This window comes from Camellia sinensis, chromosome 10 (assembly GCF_055761805.1).
Source record: "Camellia sinensis isolate YWXY chromosome 10, ASM5576180v1, whole genome shotgun sequence".
In the NCBI taxonomy this organism is placed as follows: domain Eukaryota; kingdom Viridiplantae; phylum Streptophyta; class Magnoliopsida; order Ericales; family Theaceae; genus Camellia; species Camellia sinensis.
Window position 1 is genome coordinate 133,871,175 of NC_138970.1, and position 20,369 is coordinate 133,891,543.

The following is a 20,369-nucleotide window of genomic DNA, read 5'->3' on the forward strand; positions in this document are numbered from 1 at the left end:
CCGGGTTTGGGTTGTGACAATTGTGGTATCAGAGCTATAGGTTTATCAAGTTACATGTCTTGCATTTCGAGTTCCGAGTCTCTATAGTCCTTAGTAGTGTATGGTTAAGTTAGTTTTGTTTAAGCTTGTGTTTAATCTTTCTTGATTGTAGTTTGATGGTTAAGAGTTGGCACCTAGATATCTACACGGATTTTCTATTCCTTGTGTGCCTTTGATGTTTGTATTACCTTGTCTACTCCATTAGGTGGAACAGTAGTATTGGGAGATGTCTGTAGATCTTGTGAGGTAAACTTGGATGGTAGGATTTTTCCAGTGGATTTGATTTGTTTAGAGATGAAGGATTTTGATGTTATTTTGGGGATAGAATGTTTGACGAAGCATCATGCCTCTATTGATTGTTTTAGAAAGAGGGTAGTTTTTGCAATGCCAGGACAACATGAGTTTTTCTTTCAAGGAGATAGGAAAGGGTCTTCTATCTGTTTTATCTCTTTCCTTCAGGCTAACCAAATGTTGAGAAAAGGGTGTCATGGTTATTTAGCTTGTGTGGTGAGTATCAAACAGCCAGAGTAGAAGTTAGAGGAGCTGCCTGTAGTGAGGGAATTTGTTGATGTTTTTCCAGAGGATCTACCTTGTCTTCCTCCAGATCGTGAGGTGGAATTTTCCGATATCTTGGTCCCTAACACAACACTTATTTCTAAGAGACCTATAGAATGGCATCGTTGGAGTTGAGGAAGTTACAAACTCAGTTACAGAAGTTGTTAGACAAAGGTTTTGTCAGGCCCAGTGTTTCACCTTAGGGAGCACCTGTGTTGTTTGTACAAAAGAAGGATGGGTCTATGAGATTATGTATTGATTATAGGGAGTTGAACAAAGTCACAGTGAAGAATAGGTATCCTTTGCCACGAATTGATGTCCTATTTGACCAAATGCAAGGAGCTCAAGTATTCTCTAAGATTGACTTAAGGTCAGGCTATCGCTAGTTGAAGGTAAGGGATGAGGATGTTCCTAAGACCTCTTTTAGAACCCGTTATGGGCATTATGAGTTCTTGGTGATGCCTTTTGGTCTCACAAATGCACCAGCTGTATTCATGGATTTGATAAACAGAGTATTTAAACCGCAGCTAGATATATTTATGGTAGTGTTTATCGATGACATCCTAATTTATTTGAGGAGTAAAAAGGAGCATGAGCAGCATTTGAGGGTAGTACTTCAAATCCTTAGGGAGAAGAGACTGTATGCAGAATTTAAGAAGTGTCAATTTTGGTTGAGCATTGTATCCTTTTTGGGTCATGTGGTGAGTAAAGATGGGGTATTTGTGGATAGCACGAAGGTGGCGGCAATTGTTGATTGGCCACGACCTACTTCGACGATAGAGGTACGCAGCTTTCTAGGGCTTGATGGATATTACAGATGGTTTGTGGAAGGATTTTCCCATATTGCTTTGCCACTTACCAGTCTCACCAAGAAAAGGGTAAAGTTTGAGTGGAATGATGATTGTGAGCGTAGCTTCCAAGAGTTTAAACAAAGGTTGACATCAATTCCAATCCTTGCCTTATCGGCAGATGGGGGTGGTTTTGTGATTTATAGTGATGCTTTACGACAAGGTTTAGGATATGTGCTCATGCAGCATAGGAAGGTGTGCTTATGCGCCACAATAGTTGAAAATACATGAGAGTACGCATGACTTGGAGTTAGCAGCAGTGATTTTTGCTCTTAAGATCTGGTGACATTATTTGTATGGAGAGTCATGTGAGATTTACACTAATCATAAGAGTTTGAAGTATATTTTCAAACAAAAAGAACCAAATTTGAGGCAAAGAAGATGGATTGAGTTGCTAAAAGATTACGATGTGAATATTTTGTATCATCCGGGGAAGGCAAATATGGTGGCAGATGCCTTGAGTAGGAAGGTCGCAGTTGGAGATGTAGTGGCTTTGTCTGTTGAGAGTTCTTTGGTGGAAGACATAAGACATTTGAGGCTTGAGGTTGTCATGCCTAGTGATAGGGCTTATGAAAGTCAGTTAATAGTTCAACCAACCTTGAAGTAGTGGATTCTTTTAGCTCAGGAGATTGACCCCTAGTGTGAGTGTATTAAAGGAGAAATGGCAGAGGGTAAGCATGTAGACTTTGTGGTTAGTGATGATAGGTTGCTTAGATTCCGCAGCCGAATTTGTGTTCCTACTGGTGGTGATTTGAGGAAGGAGTTTATGACGAAGGCACATAGTTCTAGTTACAGCATTCATCTTGGAAGCACTAAGATGTATCGGGATCTTCATGAACATTTTTGGTAGAATGGTATGAAAGGAGATATTGCAGAATTTTGGCTCAGTGTTTAGTGTGTTAACAGGTTAAAGTAGAACATCAGAAACCTGCGGGGAAACTACAACCCTTACCTATACCAGAGTGGAAGTGTGATCATGTTACCATGGACTTCGTGTGCAGATTACCTCGTACTAGTAGTAATCACAATGTAGTTTGGGTAGTTGCTGATAGATTAACCAAGTCAACACATTTTATTGCAGTTCGAATGAACTATTCTCTAGCTCGATTTTCACAGTTGTATGTGAAGGAGATTGTTAGATTGCATGGTGCACCTGTGTTGATAGTATCAGATCGAGACCCTTGTTTTGTGTCTACGTTTTGGGGTGCATTACAGTTAGCTATGGGTATTCGGTTAAATTCCACCCTCAGACAGATAGCTAATCAGAGAGGACTCTTCAAGCCCTTGAGGATATGTTGAGGGCTTGTGCTTTGGACTGGAGAGGTAATTGGGGTGATTATTTGCCGCTCATGGAGTTTGCGTATAATAATAGTTATCATTCTAGTTTGGGAGTAGCTCCTTATGAGGCTTTGTATGGGATGAAGTGTAGGCCTCCTTTGTGTTGGTATGAGGTTGGTGAGGGGCAAATGTTGGGACCTGATTTGGTGGAGGATGCTACACAGAAAATTATCACCATCAAAGAGAGATTATTGATTCCTCAGAGTAGACAAAAAAGTTATGTTGATCATCGTAGGAGAGATTTAGAGTTTCATGTGGGAGATATGGTATTTTTGAAAGTATCACCATGGAAAGGAGTCATCAGGTTTGGAAAGAAATGAAAGTTAAGTCCTAGATACATTGGTCCATTTGAGGTATTGGAGAAGATTGGTAAGGTTGCGTATCGTGTTGCTTTACCCCCTAGGTTGGCAGGAGTGCATAATGTGTTTCACGTGTCTATGTTGAGGAAATATGTGCACAGTCCGTCACATGTGATAGATTATGAGCCGCTTTAGATTAGACAGGATTTTTCGTACGAGGAGATGCCTATTCAGATCTTGGATTCGATAGAAAAAAATGTTATGTACAAATGCCATTAAATTGGTTAAGGTACTGTGGTGTAATCATCTAGTTGAAAAGGTGACTTGGGAACGAGAGGACGAGATACAGGAGAAGTACCCATATCTATTCTTATGATTTACTCAAGTTAGTTTCGAAGACGAAACTTTTCTTTTAGTAGGGGAGAATGTGAGAACCCGAATATAAAAATTAAGTAAATAATTAAATAATAATAATATTACAATCTCAAATATTTTGATAGTGAATCCTAAAGTGCAAATTAAATATTTGGAAGGTCTTTTAATTAATTTTAAACCTAAAATAAATTTATGGTGAAAGTCTTTAATTAAGAGGCAAGATTTATTATTAAAAATATATATAAAGAGAGAAGGGTGTGACTTGAACTCTAGACCACAAGGTTAATAAATAAGGCTCTTATCATTTGAGTTGCATATAACCTATACATATATTTTGTATATTTATCTATTTATTTGACCTACACATGCTTTAGGTGTACCCAACCACTAGTATAAAATAAAAACAAAACAAAACCCTAGCTCTTCTAACAATTTCCCTAGCAGCAGCAGCAGCAGCCGTGAGAGAGAAGAGGAACAAAAGGTTGCAACTAATTAAGGATGGAATTGGGTGTGTTGTGCTGTGTGTGATCATCAAAGAATAACCCTCCTAGGTTTTTTTTCTCTTCTTTCTTTGTTCTTCATCCTTATTCTATAATTATTTTATTCATTCATGGAAAGGTTGTAGGTTTATATGTTTTGTATATATATATATACACTGTTAAGAAATCTGAGGAGCTAAATTTATGTATAAAGAATGGGAGAAATTCTTAGTTTAAAAATTCTATAAAGAATCACAAACTTTAAAAATCAAGAAACCATATCAAACGAATGAATTTTGAACTGAAATTTTTACAGTAGATTAATTACATATTAAATTGCATATCTGAATTTTTTCATAATTTTTGGGAGTCAAAATCCATATAAACTAATGCGTTCAAATCTATCCAGAAAACTGATTTTAAACAATAAGTTCGGGAGTGTTGTTCCCTTTGGATATAAATCTGAAAATTATCAAATCACCGTCATTAGAACCGGTTACGAGTCTAGTTTCATACGTTTTTGGCCTTACATTGATTGCTCATGTATACTAAGAGAGCCATTAATTTCTTTAAAGTGCTGCAGAAAACAACCTGTTTATATATAATTAATTGTAAATAATTATTTTGATAAAACCAATTGGGTTTGAAACTTAGGATATATTAGTTGATATCTGGAGGGTTTTAGAATTTTTCGAACAACGTGGAGTGCGTTTTTAATTTTCAAAGTTAGCGAATAAATTGGGAAAACTAGTTTAAAATTCTGTTTTATCTTAAAGTTACTTTTAATTAGGTTTCGATTTAAACCCATGTCTTGGGTGATTTTAGACCTTGAAGAACACGAACTTAGGTAATATTTAAGAGTAACGGTGAGTTGGGTTGAGCCATGTTAGTGGGCTTTAGTTTGGGGTTACTTAATTCTTATTCTTTAGTATTTTTAAATTAGTAGTGACATGTAGTTTTCATACTTGGTTCAGGGCACTAGTTGAACTTTAATACTCTATTCGAGAATTATATTATTTCATTTCCAGGTGAGTGGTTTCATGCTACATATTTTTATAAATGTGCCCCTACCCTGAACTGTTGGAAAATTAAATTGTTACTTCATGACTAAACTGTTTTGATAAATTATTATATTATCAATGGAATAAAATTATTTCTAAACACATTTGTGAACTTGGCATACTGTAAACTATGTGTTTTGGCCTCATGTTTATAATGGTGAACTACCATGTTTTGTGAAACTGATGTGTATTAATTATTGGGACCATCTATGTATTTTAGTCTAGGGAAATTATTCCACTGTGTGTGGTGACTCTGGCCACTAGGGAACAGATTCGGGTTGGGCCGTGATGATTCTAGTGCTCAACGATTGTAAGGAAAAGACCTAGGTTAAGCTAGGTAACCTTCAATCAGATCGTCTTAAAGAAAAGGCCCAAGTTGCCACCCTGAGGATTACTCTTAGTTCGGTATTGGATCTAACGGGGCTTATAGCCTTGAGAATTTTGTAGAATGTTACTTGTTTTTCTTGGTACCAAAAAAATTATTGGTGTTCATGTTGTAATCTTTTTTAAGTGGAAAATGTCATTTATCATGTTCATGAGAGACATGAGTATTTTAACTATTGAACTGTGGAACCTTCTTTTTGAAACAGATTCTCGTTACCAAACTGTATGCCAATCTAGTTTTGTGATATATATCTTATTTTTTAACTGAACCCTGTTTTCAAAACTGTATATACTATCCATGTTGCTACTCACTGAGCTATCAGCTGACTTAGTTGTTTATCACTTCCAGGTGTTAGAAGGACTTAGAGTGGACTTATGGCGTAGCGGGGACTCAATTGCATGGACCTCTAGAACATTCATTTATTTTAGAGTATTATGTCAAGTTTGTGCATATTTATTTATTTTTTATTTTTATTGGGGTTCATTTAGGATTATTTTGATATGTGGGCTGTTTATATTGCATAAGTTTGGATGGTTTTGATTACGGTTGATTTTGCCGTCTATAATTGTAGCATGTCACTGGATTGAGTTTTGGTTATTTATTATTGGACTATTGTTTAGTTGTTCTTTGTGATTTTGGGTTCATGTATAGGCTTACGTGTGCCTTGGGCTAAGTCCTTGCGGGCCACGGTCGGCCATACCCGGGTTTGGGGTGTGACAGAAACCATAATTATGTTTCGATTCATGAACTGATGGGGTAGAACTTTGTTCCTGTAACATGCCCGGGAAGTACCCATGCGCGTTAAACAGTTCGGACCCTCGGTCCCTTTGATCTAGTCTCACTAGTGTAATGTAAAACAAAGATGGAGAGTCAAAATTTGGCAATTCTCAGAAAATCCATTTTATTGCAAAACGTTTTGCCAGAAATGGACTGCATCATCAGATCTCAAAGTCACCACCTAATATTTTGGGAAATTAGGAAACCCATGACTCGTGCCGAGGCCACTGTTCATCATAACCAAAGTTGTCTCGATTTGAAACCTTAGGTATAAGAGGGGAATGTCTTTAATTGAGCACCCCCGCTCACCCGATCAAAAGATTGACCTTTACTAAACCATGATATGAATTTTATTTACTTTATATGTTCATATTTTGATTATTTCATAAATCCTAAAAATTACTCTGTGAAGCATACAAGTATAGACTATGTCATTTGTTTTGGAATAATTTGATTTCATATATTTTGAAAGAGTTTTGAAGATGTACAACCTAAATAAATTGAGTTTACAAACATGAAAAATCAACATTATTCCAAATTAAGCAACATAACCTCCATCCATAAACATTCATACAGTTATATCAAGTAAGCAAGTAGCCACATGGTAGGATGCTTAAACATAATAAGAAAAACACACACAAACGGGATGCTAAAGCATAAAAACTTACATATTTACCGACGTTCCGTGAATAGCTACAAAACAAAGTTAGTAAAACATGCATGATCGTATATACAACATCCTAATGCAATTCACTCTTAAGATGCAACTAAAGATTCGGCTTCTAAGATACGACATGTGAATCATCTCAAGAACATGAGGTAGTGCACATAATCACATAGGAATTGATTAAATTCACAAATGCAAACTTAGCCGAATCAAGATGCATGAAACATGGATGCAAAGCATGGATATATCGAAAAACAAAATATGATGCATATTCACAAATAAAGAAAGCAAGTAAAAGAACAAGATAGAAAGGAACGGGCCAGGAAATTATTACAACACTTTGAAGAGAGAATAGAATATTACAACAAAATAAAAACCTCACAACTCTTTCAAACTAAAAAAGAAAACAAAAGCTTCATGTGCCTCGGAGACCACCAAAAACTGTTCTGCTCGACACAGGAAAACTGCTCTGTTCTGTCTGGGGAAACTTATTTTGCAGGAGCACTATTCATCCCAGGACACTATTTACTGCCGACAGTACTATTTACCATGAGAATTACTATTCACTCTTCTTGGTCGTTATTCATCTTACCGGGCATTTTTCGTCCGCAGTTATTATTCATCGCCAAAGGCACTATTCATCGTCAGGGTTATTATTTACCTCTGGAGGTTACTATTCACCGTCGGAGATTAATATTCACTATCGATCACTATCATCCGATGGGGTCACATCTTTAATAAATTAGGTGGTTCGACCGACCATTTAAAGTGGTAAAATTATAACAATGTATATATAAGTAGTAAATTACAACATTTTATTTAAAGCAATAAATTACAACAGTTTATATACAACAGTAAATTACAGCAGATACATGGGTGGTGCAGCCTTCCCGTTAAAGCAATTAAACAGTTATAAAAAAGATATGAATAAAGTATTTAAACAAGTTATGTCATGTTTTAAATTAAATGAAAGTTTTCAAAAATTCTCCTTTCGGGGAAATGTTGAATTTTTCTAATTTACAAACTTTTTTTTGATCGCCCTCAAGGTTGTGGAGTATGTTGTTGAAATCTCAGCAAGAAAGTTCAAGTTTTAGCTTTGGTGAAGTTTTAGGTGGTATATATCAGTGGATATTAGTGAAATGTAGGAAAATGGTGATAAACTCTTTCTTTGATCAAAGTTTAGACCTCTCTCTAATCAAAAAATTTCACTAGCCCCCATAACTTTAATGGTCTTCTATATATAGGCCAAAAACCAAGACCTCTTCACGCTTTGAAGGGCCAATTTTTATTGAAAAGCCAATTTTGAAGAGCCAAAACCCATTCATTTGTTCGAAAGACCAATTGTGAATAGTCAAAACCCATTCATTTGTTTGAAAGGCCAATTGTGAATAGTCAAAACCCATTGATGTTTTGAAGAGCCAATTTTTTTCAAACTGCTAAATTTTCTGGATAAGAAAAATGTATAAAAAGATTTTTGAATAGTGCTAAACTAATTTGGCCAAAACGGGTGTAAAGTTGCGATTAAAGCTTAAATCTGATTTTTTTTTTCTGAGAAATTCATATATTAACACATTATAATTTTCATCATTGAGTGTTCAGAAAAAAGTGCCCAAGTCTTAGAGCTGGTTAAAATAGGATGTCTACAGTTCCTGTTTCTAAACAAAGAGTGCATAATTTTTGTCTAGATCCAAAAGGCCAGAACTTTGCTCTGATTCCTAAACAGAGAGAACATCCCCATTTTTCGATTCTAGAATAGAAAGGGCATAATTTTGTGCCAATTCCTAAAGTAAGGGGTCAAAATTTCTACGACCAACCACAACGTGGCGCTTATCAAGGGGCACATCAACCAAATCCAGCCATGAATAGGGATCAGTTATGGATCTCATCGAGGAACAACTCGGTCCTGCACTCAGACGTGTTGGCAAGCCAATCTATCGAAAGCCTTATTCAGAAGCAATCAACAGAAATTACGATTTTTGTAGAGGGTATAAAGTTCCTGATTTTGTTTTATTTTCTAGTAAAGATAATCATTCTACTGTTGAGCATATTGCGGGGTTTATTGTACCATGTGGCAAGGCAGGATAGAATGACTTCTTAAAGTTGAGTTTGTTCGCAAATTCCTTAACTGGAACAGCCTTCACTTGGTACATTAGCTTGCAACCAGACTCAGTCCATTCTTGGTAACAAATGAAAGAGATATTCCAACCAGAAGTTACTATGGCTGACTTGTCAAAAATTATCCAGGTTCTTGGCAAGACATAGGAGCCTACATTGCAAGGTTCAAAAGAGCTAGATTTAAGTGTTACATTGTCCTACCAAAAATGGAGTATGTGAAGCTGGCTCAAAATAGCCTTGACTTCGAACTTTGCAAGAAATTTAAAGGCATGGAATTCAAATATCTCTTTAAATTAGCCGCGAGAGCAGCTAGGTATGAACAACTCCTTGGAGAGGAGCAAGACCGAAGGAATGCGTCGAAAGGCACCTATTATAGAGTTCTTAATTATCCGGTGGCAAATACAGACACAAAACTGAACCATGAGGTTACTGTGGTAGAAATCCTAAACAGAAAGCCTTATGTGTGCAAGGCATTTGTCAAGGTAGAACCAATGAAGGCATAAGGGAATTCCACTACAGCCAAGACAACTTATTCCTACACTTTCGATATCACCAAGGCAGAAGAAGGTTTTGACCAGTTAATGGCATACAAGATGTTTAGATTCTTCACGGGTCACAAAATTCCTTCTACTAATGAAGTCAAGAACAAGGAATACTGCAAGTTTCATAATTCCTGGAATCATGCTACTAATAATTGTATTGTTTTCAAAAATGCTATTCAAGATCGTATTGACAAAGAAGAGTTCAAGTTTCTTGAAAAGGAAAAGCCTACAATGGAAGTAGATAGTGCTCCTTTTCCAAAAGAGTTCGCACAAACATAGCATCCATCAGCCTGGCAAAAATGCTACAAGGGACTCCTAAGCGAAAGATTATCATAAGGCTTCTTCTCGGCCCAACAGCATTCCAATTCGTTCATACAAGGGAAGGGAGTCAGATAAAAAAATTCTATGATGAGTCCTATCCACAAGGAAAGAGAGTGTTCAGAAGAGTTTCCTGGTCTCAAAATCATAAGAATGACCAGCAAGAACTCTACCTTCCAGTCCTAAATCTAGCATGTACTTAGTGTGGCTATGTTCCTTAGAGAAATGTACCAACTATCAAGAGTGTGATCATTAAGTATGGGGCAGAGTCTCATTAGCCTGCCAACAAGATAAAAGAATCCAAGTAGAGAGTTTCTATTTTTCAATGACTTCGGCTTGTTAGGGCCAATTTACAGGAAGGAATGTAGAATTTGAAGATCACAGTCCCTATCCAAGGCTAAGCTAGAACTATTAAACCTCCTATAACTCCTCCAAGAAGATGGACAAATGTTAGACATCCTAAGTTTTCTCATCCCCAGTTATCTTTGTAAAAATCCTAGAAACATTGCTTACAATGAAAAAGAAAAGCAACAAGATTGGTCAAGGGCAAAGATGTAGCAAAGCAGGAGGATTCAGAAGTTCAACAGGATGTTTCAGAAGATCAACCTAACCAAAAATTCAAGGCCCCATCTCCAGAAAGGAAGGAGGTGAGGAAGAAGTACCATCCTAAGAAAAAATCGGTTGATCCCAGTCCTGTGTAGGAGGATCATATTCTTGTTTAGAAGCAATCAGCAACGTATGCCTCAGTCCTTCTCAAGCAACCTCATACACTAGAAATCTTAGCCAACCACAAGGCAATGGGGGCAAGACAGAGAAGAAAATGGTCATCTTTAGAAGTAAACCAGTTACTTCAACTCAGAAACTTTCGTGCAATATAGTGTTTGTCCTGTCTCAATTTTTCAGGGCTAAGGAAGGAAAACCATCTCACATTCACAGAGATGTTAAAGAGCATGGAGCGATAGTAGAAATTCTGCAAGATTCCTATCAGTAGAAGTCCTTCCAGCCTATATAAATTAGTCATTTCATTATTGTGTTGAAGGATGAATCTGAAGACAGAAATGTATCAGCCTCAGCAAATGTCATTTTTAAGAAGCCATATCCAAAAGCCAGCAATCACCTTTGTCTTTTATACATTACAAAATTGCTAGATGGTGTTCTAGTCAACAGGCTCTTGGTAGACAATGGCTCTACAGCCAATCTCATAAACAAAGCCATGATGCAAAAACTGGGAAAGATAGAGAAAGATTTGTTTTGCCTGCTAACGCCGGCATTACAAATTTTGCAGGAGGTCAACAATTTCTCAAGGAATCTTGATCATGAACTTAACTGTGGGAGATAAAACCCTAACTACTCTTTTCTTTATCATTAACTCTAAATCAATCTATAATGTTTTGTTCGGTAGAGATTGGATACATGCCTACATGACTGTCCTTTTCTCTCTTCACTAGGGCCTTATATTTTGGAATGATAAAAATGTAAAAGTAGTCTGGGCAAAAAGAAAGTCGTTTGTAGCTTCTGCAAATCATGTAAATGCAAGGCTCTACAATAAAGAAATTGAACCTATGAAGTTTTCAAGAAATGACAAGTATGGTTGTCCAAAAAGCATGAATTCATCCAACCATTCCTCAGCAGAAAAGTTGGAATGTGTCTACAAAGAGCTAGTTGGCCCCTTAGTTTTAGAAATCAATAGGCCAACAGCTGGATTAAGAATGGACCCAAGGCCCTTAGATACGGAAAAGGCCATGGCCCTTAAAGCCATGATGGCCAGGTTGATAGCCTACCTAGCGTAGAAACGATTAGTGGGTCTAGATAAAAAAGAAGCTCCGGTAAACTCAGCCGAAGTAATTTTTGAAGAAGTCATTCCTAACAAAGATTTTATCCAATTTGAAGAATTATAAAAGCAGTTCTTGCCAAGTTAGATGGCCTCACGGTAGAAGTTCAGGACCCTCTGGAAGAAATTAATGTGGGAATGGTAGAAATGTTCAAACCAGTCTACATTAGCCAACTGTTTCCTAAACCATGCAGGACTAGACTTATTCAACTCTTGTGTCAGCTCAAGGAATGTTTTTCTTGGGATTATAGAAAAATGTTTAGATTATCCAGAGAACTAGTGGAGCACTGTCTGCCAATCAAGGAAGGATTCTTGTCGTACAAATAGCCACCTAGGAGGATGTCTAATGAGGTAACTCTACTAGTCAAAGATGAGTTGGAGTGTTCGCTTAAAGTTATTTTTATCATAACTGCTAGATACGTAGAATGATTATCAAACACGGTACCTATAGTCAAGGAGAATGAAAATATTAGAGTTTGTATAGATTTTAGGAATTTGAACTTGGCCACCCCTAAGGATGAGGACCTTATGCCTATAGTAGACTTGTTAGTTGATGGTGCTGCTAGGCACAAGGTTCTGTTTTTTATGGATGGCCATTCAAGATACAAATAGATTATCATAGAAAAAGATGATAAATCCAAAACAGCTTTCCGTTGTCCTGGTGCATTGGAAACATATGAATGGGTTGTAATGCCTTTTAGCCTTAAAAACGTATCATGAATTCCTTCTTTCATGACATAATAGGCCGATTTATGGAGATATATATTGATGATGTGGTGGTGAAGTCTAATTCCTATGAGGAACACTTAGCAGATTTACAGAAATCTTTTGAAAGGATGAAAGATTGCGACTTGAAAATGAATCCTTTGAAATGTGCCTTCGGTGTAACAATAGACAATTTCTTGGGATTTCTAGGTTCATCAAAGAGGAATTGAGGTTGACAAGAACAAGATAAGAGCAATCTAGGAAGCTAAGCCTCCTACTTGCAAGAAGAAACTGTAGAAACTTTTGGGACAACTCATTTTTCTTAGATATTTCATCTCTAATCTGGCAAGAAAGGTTCAAGTTTTTTCTCAATTGCTGAGGTTAAAAGATAAAGAACAATTCAAATGGATTCCTTACCACCAGCATGCTTTTGAGGTCATTAAGAGGTACTTAGCACAGCCTCCTATCCTAATTCACCCTGTCAAGAATAAAGTTCTGAAGTTGTACATTTCTGTTTTGGAGAAGCTCATTGGGAGTTTGTTAATGCAAGATAATGAGAGTGGGAAGGAACAAGCAGTTTATTATCTTAGCAGGCTCTTGACTCCTGTTGACTGAAAATACAGTCCTATGAAAAAATTATATGTCTTGCACTTTATTTTTATGCAATAAAACGGAGGCACTACATGCTTCCTGTTTTGGTTTACTTAGTGTGCAAAACTGATTTCATTAAGTATTTACTTTCTTGGCCCATAATGAGACACTAAATTAGTAAATGGGGCCTTAACTCTAATGGAATTTTCATTTCAATACATTCTTCAAAAGGCTGTGAAAGCCAGGCCTTAGCAGATTTCCTTGCTGATCATCCTTGTTTAGAAATCAGCGATGAATTTGGTTTCGGCTTGCTCTCATGTTTATCTTGCTTCACTTCTTCGACTTTGTTGTTTGATGGTTCTAAAACTAATCTAGTTTCTAGATACGAGATCGTAATCATTTCTACTAAAGGCCTAAAAACACAATTCTCTTTTTAGTTTGATTTTGAATGCTCGAATAATCAGGTCGAATATGAGGCTATGATAATCGATTTGGAAATATTAAAGGAAATGGGAGCTTGAATAGTAAAAGTGATTCGAGATTCACAGCTTGTTATTAATCACTTAGGGGGCATTTACAAATGCCATAGTAAATATTTGGCTCCTTACTTCATGGAAGCTAGACAACTCCTTGAAGACTTTGATGATGCTTTACTCAAACACATTCCTAGAAGATTTAATTATGAAGCCAATGAAATGGCTCAAGTTGCGAATTGGGTGAAGATTCCTCAAGGTTTCTATCAAAGAACCATCACCATCCAAGAAGATTGTTTCCTTCAGTCAAGAGGAGAGAGCAACCTATCCTGGAAGTAGACATGACAGAGATTTATGAGCAAGATTGGCGCTTTTCCATAACCCAATTCCTAAAACATCCATAACTTCCTATAGACAAAAATACTAGAAAGAGAGCAACACATTATGTCTGGATTGAGGGAGAACTATGCAAGAAAAGTCCTAAGAGGACTTGCTCCTGCAGTGCCTTTCCAAAGAGGAAGAAATCAAAGTGATAGCTAAGGCACATGAAGGAATTTGTAGGGCTCACTAGGTAAGAAGGAAGATGAGATGGTTAATTAGAAGGTATGAATATTATTGGCCTACTATTCGTTCATATTGTATTAGACTAGCCCAAGGATGTCTATTCAACATGCTCCAACAACTTCTATGAACTCCATAGTTAAACCATGACCATTTAGAGGTTGGTCTTTTGACATGATTAGCAAGATCTTTCCTATCTTCTAAGGGTCATTCCTTTACCGTTGTGGCTACGGATTACTTTATAAAGTGGGCCAAAGCCATTCCTATGAAATCAATAAATCAAAGTGACATCATTAAGATGATCAAAGAAAACATTATCCATAAATTCGACATACCTCAACATATTGCGGCCGATAGGGGAACAATTTTCTTTAGTGAGAAAGCCTAGGCTTTCGCCAAAGAGTATGGTATAAAGTTTTCTCATTCAACTCCATATAACGCTTAAGGCAGTGGTCATGTAGAATCAACAAACAAAGTTTTGAAAGGCATCATTGAAAGAATGATTGAGGACAAACTTAGGATTTGGCATGAAGTCTTGTCAAAAGCATTGTGGGCCTACAAAACGTTAAAAAAAATAGCAACATGAATTATACCATTTATTCTTACTTCTGGGCATGATGCAGTCCTACCTATGGAGGTTACTGTGAAGTCCTTAGGGGTTGCATTTCAAAATAGTTTAACTCCTGCACAATACAATCAAGCTATGTTTATGGAACTTGAAGATCTTGATAAAGTGAGGTTAGCAGCTCTAGAAAAACTTTTAGTGCAAAAACGAGGAGTAGCTAGAGCTTATGATCAAATAGTCAGGAATAAGAATTTTGTAGAAAATGACTTAGGCCAAGTTTGGCAACCCAAAAATAATCCATCTTTTTATCTTTTTATCTTTTTTCCATCCCATCACCTCTCTACTTTTCTGCACATCTTTTCGTAAAAAGACAAAAAGTACACTTATTTAAGTAGTCCTACCATTTGATGCAAAAGATTCTAAGTTTGGGAAATGGTCTTCGAGTTAGGAGGATCCATTTCAAGTTTTCAGAATTTGTAAAGAAGTTTCCTACCAATTGCAAGATTTAGATGGAGAGTTACAAAGCATCCAATAAATGACAAGTACTTGAAGAAATTTTATCCAACAATGTAGGAAATGATGGAGTCAACAACTTAAAGTTATGTGCATTCATTAGATCAAAAATGGTTTAAATAGGTCGAACAAAGTTAAGCATGTACAAATGTGTTCCAAATGGTCTGGTCTAGAACTAGGCTGACAAGCAAAAACAGCCTTAACGGGCTGAACAATGACAAAAGTGCTATAGATTCTTAAGCTAAACAAAAGTTTTAGGGTGCAATAAAAGGCAATTACAAGGGACTAGTCAATTTAGTCTTGAGAATGTTCCAAGGGGCATACATAACTTACAGTTCAACCATGGTTGCGGCACGAGTCTTGGCAAGTTTAGGAAGTTTGATGTCTAGCTTTGAGGATCCAACACTCACTAAGGAAGAAACTGTGTACATTTTCTATTTCTAGACAGCCAAGACTGCTGTGTCTTTCTCTGTGTTTTCCAGCTGGACTTGAAGAATGGCAATCTGGTCCTTCAAATAGACAATGTGGTTGGCCTTAGCATTTGTAGCTTCCTTCAGTTTTTTATAGGAATCCACATACTCTTTTATGAGATTCTGGAAATAAGCTAACCGTTGAAATTTCTCATCAATTTCTCCTTGTTTGCGAACAAGAGAAAGGCAAATCTAGCTTAGTTCAAGAATCTGCTGCTGAAATTCTTGAAGAGCTAGTTGAAGGATGGAGTCAAAGGGTGCAGAGGTAGTTAGAACCTTCAAAACAAAAGTTAGAACTGGGAGTTGTCCTGGGTGCAAAACATCTGGAAAAGACAAGGCTAGCAAAGACTTCGAATCATTGTTGGCCTTCTCAACTTTGTTTGATGATGGCATGACTTGGCTATAGGAGGCAGTTCCACTGACAGAGGCTCCAGAAGCAGTTGGAGTAACTTTTTGAGATAGAGCCTCAAATTAAACATCCAAGTCCACTGTTGGCTTTGGGATAGATGGAGCAAGTTCTGGTGCTTTGAAAGCATGAGTAATTTCACTTTGACATGTTGCTATTTCTTGTGCCTTTTCCTGTGCAGAAAGATCAGAAGTAAGAAAGAGGCCAAAAAGAAACTAAAGAAGGAAGTTGGTTGTGAAGTGAAAAGTTTTACTTTGTTGACAGAAGGTAGACAAATTATCTTAGGATGGTTGTCTTCTACTTGCGTTATGGCAGAATTGGAGGAATCCACCAAAGGAGTGTAACCTTTGCGAGCTATCATTTCGAACCTCTTTCGTTTGGTTAGGGTTAGTGTTTTTTGGGTTGGAACCTTGGTTGTTTTGGTTACCACAATCTCATGAGATTTCTAGGATAAAGAATAAAGGCTCAGTAGAAGTACAAAGAAAGGAAGTCGGAAATGATAGAAAATTCTTACCTTAAGGGAAGAAGAATTGAAAAGGCTAGCAACAATTTCTGCCTTGTAATTTGACCTGGTTCTTTTGGCTGGTGGAGTGGCACCTGCCTAGAGACAAAAGTTCAATTCATTAATAAAAGTTGAGATCTTCCTTTGCTAGAAAATGATGGTGAATTCTTGCAAGGCCAGAGGGTAGAAATTGTCAGAATCAAGTAGAAAGAGAGGAAGCTGACCTGCATTGGGGATAGGAACTATTGTGATTATTCTTCATCTAATAGCATCGTCAACTTCCTAGGAATGAACATTGGTCTTTGCAACAGTTATTTTCTCCTTTTCAAAAAGGAAGGCATTCATTCCTTCCTCACGAAGAGTGTCAGCAAAAACAAAGGATGTATCAAGCAAGGGGGAAATGTATCAGGGAAGTGAGGAATGTTTCTGCGGTAAGGTTTTAGGAAAGTTTTTAAGGTAGGAGTTTTGGTACCTAAGGTTTGATAAGTTTTAAGGAATGCCAGCTTTGCCTTATCTCTCTATTTGTTAGAAATTTCAGTTAATTTTTCCTCCCAAATTTTTTCCATCTCTTCAAATTTCAAAGGGTTCCATTTATACTTAAAGAATTCCTCAAAGCAAAGGACTGAATTGAAACGATCAAGGAAGGAAATAATTCCTTTTTTCTGTCCTCCAGAAGGGGCAGGACTTGGGGCAACTGTCTCCTTGGAGTCCTCAATCTTGGCAATGCGGTCTAGGAAGATGCAAATCAGAAGTGCCTTCAGATTAATGGAAGTTTTGTTTATAATGTACATTTCCTACCAAACATCAAATTCTATGGTGGCATCAGAAGCTTCATCGAAGACCTTGAAATGGAAGTTCTGCTTTAGAGTAGGAAAAATAGAGCTGAGTCCTTCAATGTCTACATTGCTCATAACAAGTCTGCCTTTAAATGTGTCATTTTGAGTCCAGTATGGAGGGGCATGGATCATTTGAGACATGCCAAATTGACAGGCGAATTACATGGCGTTATATGCTATTTGGCGTGAAGCTAAGGCCAAATGGAAGGTCCCTTCAGATTAGGAAGTTGGCCCAAACTTCAAATTGTTCATCTTTCTGACCAGTGGCTTTGGATGGAGAAATGCTGAGCCAAGAAGGGACATAATCACGTGTGAAAGGAAGGAGAGCAAAGGCATCACGAGATATCAACTTTCTATAAAAGAAAGTGAAACATTCATCAAACACATGGGCGTTAGAGTAGGCCTCTAAGAATCGGAAGCCAAAACAGTCACATTGTAGCACGTGGCAAGAATGGATGGAGCAAACTCTAGAAAATAAGCCCAAAGCCAGAGTTGCATAAGTCAGAACAGTCCAGAACCGTTAATCAAGCATGAAGAAACCAACTCTATCATCTCTCTATAAAGGTGAGCCAGAACTAGTGTACCAAGAGCAAGTTCTTTGCCCAGAGAGAGGGCTTTGGCTTGTTCTGGGACTGAACAGCAAGTAGGAAAAAGGAGTAAGTTAGCAGTTTCTTGTCAGGATAAACATAGGCAATATCCTTGCAGACAATGAGAGTTTTTACTTCGTCTCCATGGAGGCAAAAATTGGCTAAAAAGGCAGTATCCTGCAAGGTAAGGCCATCATAACAGTCTTTAGATGAAATAAGTTGGTAGAGATGGACCAGAAGTGGGAAATAGAAAAGAACAGGGCTTTGTCAAGTCAAATATTACCTCGGCTCAACATGATTGCATCATAGTTTCCTGTTTCTTTCCAAACATGGCCTTTAGCAGTAGCTACACAATCCAGCCAAGCGACGTACTCATGTTTGGGAGAATGCCAAACCTTGAAGGGTGAGGACAGCTTATAGTGACTCCAGTCGGCAAAAACAGAGTGTTAAAATGGTAGTTTCTTCTTAAGGCATGGGTAATACTAATTAAGATAGGTAGGAAAGCTAGCAGCAAAAGCAAGACCAAGCCTTAGCTTGCATTTCAAATATGAACTGATGAAATTGGGGAGATCGATCAAATATTCAAAATAGATTGAAGGTTTCTTATCATTAATAAGGGCATCGATCTTAGGCCCAATGAATTTTAGTTCCTTCTTAAAGTTTGCAGCTTTGTTGGAAGCCATGGGAGCAAAAAAAACAGAGGGAATTCTTGGCAAAATGAAGAAGAGGTATACAATGAAATCAAGGAGGCAGTTGAGGCTATTTATAAGCCTTAGCGCTAGATGGATTAACTTCTCAATGAAGGTGGCGCCAATTTTTGGTGGTAAGATTGAAATTTTGTGAATTTGACCTGAAGATGCTCATCTAATCACTCCATTAAGGAGTCCAAGTCACTTCCACTATTGTAAAGACGTCATCAGTCCTGCCACTGATAGACGCTGTCAATCCTAAAGGGTGAAGGGACACCATCATACTGATGACAAGTGTAATGATGGTCGTCAGCTCGTTTCTCACACTCCGATCTTCAAGGCTCTATTTCGCAAGGGATTTTGGTCCAGCACATTAAGGAGAATCATTATTATTGGGACTCAAATCAAGAGAAAAAATGGATGTTAGCATTCAAGTAAATCATTTTAATTCCTTGACAGAACTAAGAATGTACTTGAAAGAGGTATTGTTTGTACCATTTTTGACAAAAATTGCTTACGTGCCAATTTCCTCAATTTTTTATTTCACGTGTCGGTAGATGATGAAGAGTTAAAGATTCTTTGGGACCCACCAAAGATAAATGGCACCTAAGCAAAGGAAATTTATTTTATTTTATTTTATTAATTAACGAAGGAAATTGGTTGATTAATTAATTAAATAAAATAATTTAGATTTGGTGGATGAGGCAAGCCTTAACCGTTCCTAAGAATTAGGAGGCTGTTGAGGCTTATCCCCTATTTAAGGCTTGGTTTTGAATGATCTAAATAAATGTATTTTTTGACTTTTTACGAAAAGATGTGCAGAAAAGTAGAGAGATAATGTGATGAAAAAAAATATAAAAAAATAAAAAGTATGTACTTATTAGTACACCCCAAACAAGGCTTAAGTGTCTTATCTCCTATTTTGGTGCCATATCTTTAAGAAGATTGTCAAAGAAATTGCTAATGATGAGGCTTATACAAGATTTGAAGATATCACATGTCAACAATAAGGCTACAAAAGTAGAACCATTTTTTTCCAAAATCAAGGCAAGTGGGTTTTTGATGGACACGTGGCAATTGGTGAAGATATGAAGGATCAATGCATACTACAGTCAAGGGGTTAGTTTTCCAAGTAAGGAAAGATTGGTTTTTGAATTCCTTAAGGATATATATGCATCACAAAGAAGAGGATTCTATGCAACAACAAAAGAGCCTTTTCCCTAAATCAAGCAAAGTCAATTCAAATTCAAATCTAGAGGGGCACATGGCGGCTTTCCAGAGCTTGGTGGACCAAGTCAAAGGTACAAGGATTGGACTTAGCCATTGGAGGTCAAAACCATTTTCTAGTTTTAGGAGATTAAGGATGAAGGACAGATGTCACTAGGAAAAGCTGCCATGTACTTGGCAGTTGAGCAGAATTATGGGCTTCCGCAACACTATATAAAGGGCTCCAAGTGCAACACTTGAGAAGGTCCATCACCAATCAACTTGACCAAGAGTCTTTGAATTCATCTTGTTTTCATAGCCTATTTATCTTAGCTTAGCATCATAGCTTAGTTTCTTTAATTTCACACCTTAGTTATCTTAGATTATCAATCTTACTTCATTCTCAATCAATGCAAGTACCGATTTTAGTTTAATTATCTTTGGCACCTATAAATTTGTTAAAAGTCTTCTTCATTGGAGTAAGATCTAAATCAGTGGCGATTCCTCTTAACCACACACAGGCATTTCTCTATGTTATAAGTCAGAAGTGTTCAACAATTCCTACAACTTGAACTAGGTTCACAAGTTCTGGCACACTCACATTTAATCAACAAGCTTTTTGTATTCACACCGGCA

The 20,369-nt window shown here is 37.1% G+C and overlaps 1 protein-coding gene across 1 annotated transcript; it reads left to right on the plus strand.

Moving 5' to 3' along the window:
- Positions 1-1,133: 1,133 nt before the first annotated feature.
- Positions 1,134-1,673, plus strand: LOC145800704 (putative mitochondrial protein AtMg00860). Its single transcript, XM_082890432.1, has one exon. The coding sequence runs from the start codon at positions 1,134-1,136 to the stop codon at positions 1,671-1,673; it is 540 nt and encodes a 179-aa protein (XP_082746558.1).
- Positions 1,674-20,369: the final 18,696 nt, after the last annotated feature.